At 29.3% G+C, this 5088-nt stretch overlaps 1 protein-coding gene across 1 annotated transcript; it reads right to left on the bottom strand.

Moving 5' to 3' along the window:
* Positions 1-526: 526 nt before the first annotated feature.
* LOC130940038 (F-box/LRR-repeat protein At5g38396-like) lies at positions 527-3399 on the bottom strand. The gene is made up of 3 exons (XM_057868089.1): positions 2440-3399; positions 1488-1628; positions 527-811 (listed from the first exon to the last, which is right to left on the bottom strand). The coding sequence occupies exons 1-3, from the start codon at positions 3397-3399 to the stop codon at positions 527-529; spliced, it is 1386 nt and encodes a 461-aa protein (XP_057724072.1).
* Positions 3400-5088: the final 1689 nt, after the last annotated feature.

Below are 5088 nucleotides of genomic sequence, written 5' to 3'. Positions count from 1 at the left end.
CCTCAACTAATAGAGATGATACTAATTAATCTAACCTGTAGGTCATATATTAGATATGTTATTGTATACAAAAGAAAGCGACTACTCTAATAAATGAAGTAATCTTAGTGCGTAGTAATTGATTCTGGAGTATATTATTCTGGCATTATAATTATTTTACACTTATGTTATTTGATGAAAATTATTTAAAAAAATGCCTGCTGTGAGTTTTGTTTAATAAGCTTGACAAGGAACACGTCTTTAAAAAATTTATCCAAGAGCGGATCAATGTCTAAATTGGACTACTACATGTAATTTCATTTAAAGCTGGTCCAGAATATAAGCGGACTGTCAATAAACTATAGCTCAAATGACATAATCTCTTCATCCTTATCTATAAGTCTTGGATTCAAGTCTCATTCCTAACTAAAAAAAAACAAGCGGACAGTCAGATACCAAAGTCTTCCGTCTCAAACATGTGCCAAAACAACTATACCAACTCAAGTAAATCTTGAAATGGAAAACAAGGTTTTATGCCAACATATAGCTAGTAACCAGCATGATGAAAATCGATAATCGCACACTTGAAACCTTTTTTAAAAGTGAATAGTTTTTCTTTGAAGTCTTCAATAGCCTTCGATTCTCTTTGCCAACCATAATAGGAGAAGCTCATCCTCTTTAGTACTAAAGCATTTTCCACAATAAATTTAGCCAAACAAAGCTCATGCTCACTTCCATGAATTCTTCCGAATTTCACCACTTCTAGGGTGGACAGCAAGCATTTGGGCACGGCAGCAGAATTCAATATCTCTTTCTCAAACATAGATATTCCCTGATTAATTAACAATGATCAATCATTTTTATTTTTATTTTTATTTTTTGAAAAAAGGTTCTAATTAATCATTTCAAAGATCTAGCTAAAAATAGCACAATGCATATAGCAAATTGGAAAGGCTTAGAAAAATAAAAAATAAAAATTCTGGTTAAATGAAATCTGAAATATTGTTAGGTCGAAATAAGGGGCACACTAATAAATAAATAAATAATGATATATTCATATTCTTCTAATAATTATATTATAATTTTTTAATGCGAAACTTTTAAGTATTATTTATTTTTTTAATAAATTAAATACAAATTAATATTATTTTTTTGTTTAAAGTTAAGAGATGATTCAAATATTTAAAAGTATGTAATATTACACCTTAAAACCTTTAAAATTAGCTAATATTGACTAACCTAATCTTCCATACTTTTTTTTATTATAAAAAAATTTAAATAAACAAGTTATTTTTGTAATTAAATTCAATAAAATTTCTTTTGTTATGTTTCTCTTCCTTCTCCTTCAACAACAAATATTTCTCAATCCTTAAGTTATTGAATCAACTTAATTAGTTCGAGTTAGTTATCAAAATATACTTTGTCACTTAGTATTACCATTGTTATAATGCACCTATATATAATCATTGCAATAAATGGTGACTTATAAACCTCTTGTGATCACTAACCGTAAATTCAAGGGTCCTGATAACTGGGGACATATGAAGTAAGCCTAACAGAGTTTCACCATTAACCAAGTCAAGCTCAAGACTGGTCAACATTTTCATCCATGGCAAAGTAGTCAAAGAAACTTTGCATTCTGCCAGAACCTGCATAACTTCAAATGAAACTTCTTTGCAAATATAAAAGATTTTTGAACAAATATATAGATATAGCAAATGTTTCGCATGTGTCCAAAAATTCTGAATTATACAATATATCTATTATCAATAACAAAGGATATATGAGAGAAATTTGGTATATAATTTTTTTTTAAATGTTCTTTATTATATATAGCTTATATCAAATATGTTAATTTCGAGGTTAAACTCATTTAACTTTTTTTTTTATTTTAGTATAACGTAGTTATTCTTTTAGCTAATCTAACAATTATTATTCACATTTAATTTAGAGCGGAGATCCCATCCGGCTCCTGACAATTATCTCGACATCTGACAATTATCTCGAAAGGACATCGAGAACCCCAAAAAAGGAAAAAAAAAACATCCAATCCAGTCCTTGATTTTTTTTTTGGGACCGGTTAGGCCCTATACCAAAAGAAACAACCTGAATTTAGTCTCGTTGTCCTTTCGAAGTAATTGTCAGAAGTAATTGTCAGAGGTCGAATTGAGTTTTTTTTGTTAAGGACCTCGTTGTCTTTCGAGGTAATTGTCAGGGACTATTTTGAGTTTTATTCTTTAATTTATAAACAAGTGAATTAATAAAGTAGTATCTATTATCAAACTACGATTATTATAAAAGTTATTTATATATACACGTGTATGATTGAAGAAAAAAAACTAAGTTATCGATTATATATAAATTTGTGACAAAAATAACATAATTTAATCGATTACATGCATTAAATTTTAATTAATAAAAAACATCTTAAAAAAAATCGTTTGAAACAACATCTGTTACCTGTGTGCCCACAAGGTTGAGGCATTTTACTTGAGTGAATTGTTTAAAAAGCCTAGAAATACGAATCTGTGTTTCTTGTAGAGTCACATTTTTAGGTCTCCGTAAAATGATATTTGCAGTAGCACCTTTGGCTGATGATGGATCAGCAAAAACAAGATCTTCTAACATATAACCACCCCATGTGAATTCGGTTAGACGCGAAGAACAAATCTTGATCATAGCAGCAAAATTATTAAGCGACTCCTCGCCAGATACAGCTTTGCTGCTGCCGTGTTCAACGGAAAACCTTTCAAGCAAAGGTACTTCGAAAGTCACACATTTTACCCTTAGCCAGTAGCAATTTTTTGTCTTCAGCTCTTTGAGCACAGGGCAACTAAGTCTCACATCTTTCAAGTGAAAAGTAAATGTAATCCCAGACAGGTCCAAGAATTCTAAGTTGCTGAAATGGAAATAGCCATATGAGTATGACGGCGTCGGAATTCGAATAGCACAACGACTCATGTGCAAGACCAATTCTTCCATATAATATTTGTTTTTCATAAAGAGATTATGAGAAGAAAGAGCTGATAAGTTAAGATCATGATCTAAACGAAGATCAAGTTTCTTGACACGTCTACCCAAGATATTTGCCATCCATGTGTTCACAACGGATGGATCGTGTTTGTTGAAAATAACAAGAATAAAACTCTGGACACTTGAACTTTCAGTGAGGAGGAGAGATCTGTTCACGAAGTCTATGAAGTGTTGTTTTCCTGTCTTCTTCTTGCCGTGATAGAAAATGTGCTCATTCAATTCTAGCTTGGTGACACATGTCCAGCGGCCTATCCATGTCTTGGATAACACGCTTGTACGGACAGCGTCTCTGATGGGGAGACAAGAGAGTATTTGGCTCATGATTTGTTCGGGTAGGTTGCTCATTATGTCTTTGCCTTCGTTTGATTTTTGCCTTTTGCGATCCATGTGTTTGTATCAAGTCCGATCCAGTCCCTACAAATACATACTTTGTAACATTAGATACTAATAAGTTGAGGAAATTGATAAACACTCATCACTACTAGTCTACTACCCAGTCGATCCTACCTCTAATTGCGTACGCAGAAATCTTAATTCATAATGCCATGAGGCACAACATCGTGGCTTTATGTTACTTATATACTGTTAAATGTGAGAATGATAGAGATTGAGGGATGTCTAGAGGCGCAAAGCAGGAGTTTCTGATCTTCTAATTAAGTTGGACTATTATAGGATATTATTAGGATGGTTTAATAACGTCGGGATTCTATATAGTCACTCGATCATAAATTTTCATATTAGTGGCTAAAAATATCATTATTATTTGGCGTTAATAATTATGCCCTTAAATGAAACTAAATTTTCACAGTGATATTGAAATTCGTGATGTGCCTAATTTGACTTTGGAAATTTCAATGGTATTATAATCGTTTTTAAGATTGGACTTTGGATATTATAGTAATTTCTCGACTCATTTTCAACCGTGACTTACTTCTTAACAAGTAGAGTGATGAGTTAGCATTCTCTTATCACTGTCATTTGCTTTTGGCGCTCCATTAGAGTGACTTTGCAACATTTTCTATGAATGAATTCTAAGAAACAAATAACGTTGTTTCACAGTAGTACAATGCGAAAAGATAGTGACAGCTCATCATTCTGTTTAGAGGAGCTCTCAAATCAGTTATTATATATTTATATACGTATTATTTAATTTATTTTTAATATATATTTTATATATATTTAATATATATTATATAATAATAACTAATTTTAATAATTAATTTTAATATACACTTAATATAATTAATTTCTATATGTCCACATTTATAATATCATATAAAATAACATTTATCTATATAATTAACCAAGCATCAATTTCATAATATTTTATATTAAATTATTCAATTACATAAAAAATATATTATAAAAAAATATTAATTCAATAAATATATAAATTCTGATATTAAATATATTTTATTTTATAAAATTATGAAAATTATATAAAAAAGGACCAAAATCGTGTTAGTGTCAGATAATGACATTTAATTAAGTTATTTATATAGTTGTCATGTCAATACTAAATTTAATTAGTTTTTGAAAATGTAAAGAAAATCTATTTATATAGTCGCATATATAATCTTCGAGAATATTCATCTATGTAAAACCAGCTTAAGATCAATCTCACCTGTTTTTAATAATATAGAGAAAAACATACATTGTCATAGCTGCATTAATTTATAATATCACAGGAAATAAATTATGTAACTAACCAAGAAATAATATATAAACTCATAATTTCTCATATTAAATTTTTAATTATATAAAAAATTATATTCAAATATTTTATGTGTTTTTTCTTAAATAAAAAGCTCAACCCAACAAGGTGGAGCATCAATGAAAAATATTAAACAGATAAAATAAATTAAAGAAAAGTATGATGAGCCAATACCCTTATTGTACAATGCATACAATGGAAGTTTAATTGTAATTAAAATTAAATTATAGGTAATTAATTAATTTTGATTTCTTTCTAATTTGAAATTTGAAACAAATTAGGATTACCGTCAGTTATAGAATCAAACCAATGATCTCCTTCTCTCAAGACGGTGTAACCTCCACTCTCTTGATTATTCCGAG

The sequence above is a fragment of the Arachis stenosperma genome, chromosome 7 (genome assembly GCF_014773155.1).
Source record: "Arachis stenosperma cultivar V10309 chromosome 7, arast.V10309.gnm1.PFL2, whole genome shotgun sequence".
Taxonomy (NCBI): Eukaryota; Viridiplantae; Streptophyta; class Magnoliopsida; order Fabales; family Fabaceae; genus Arachis; species Arachis stenosperma.
This window is presented reverse-complemented; position numbering and strand designations above follow the sequence as displayed.

What these genes read in the sequence shown, in the direction of transcription:
- LOC130940038 (XM_057868089.1), bottom strand. Translation starts at nt 3,399, where the DNA reads ATGGATCGCAAAAGGCAAAAATCAAACGAAGGCAAAGACATAATGAGC. An exon ending in TCAACCTTGTGGGCACACAG is followed by an intron (nt 1,629 to 2,439) that starts GTAACAGATGTT and finishes GAAGTTATGCAG; the next exon opens with GTTCTGGCAGAATGCAAAGT. An exon ending in TCAGGACCCTTGAATTTACG is followed by an intron (nt 812 to 1,487) that starts GTTAGTGATCAC and finishes TTAATTAATCAG; the next exon opens with GGAATATCTATGTTTGAGAA.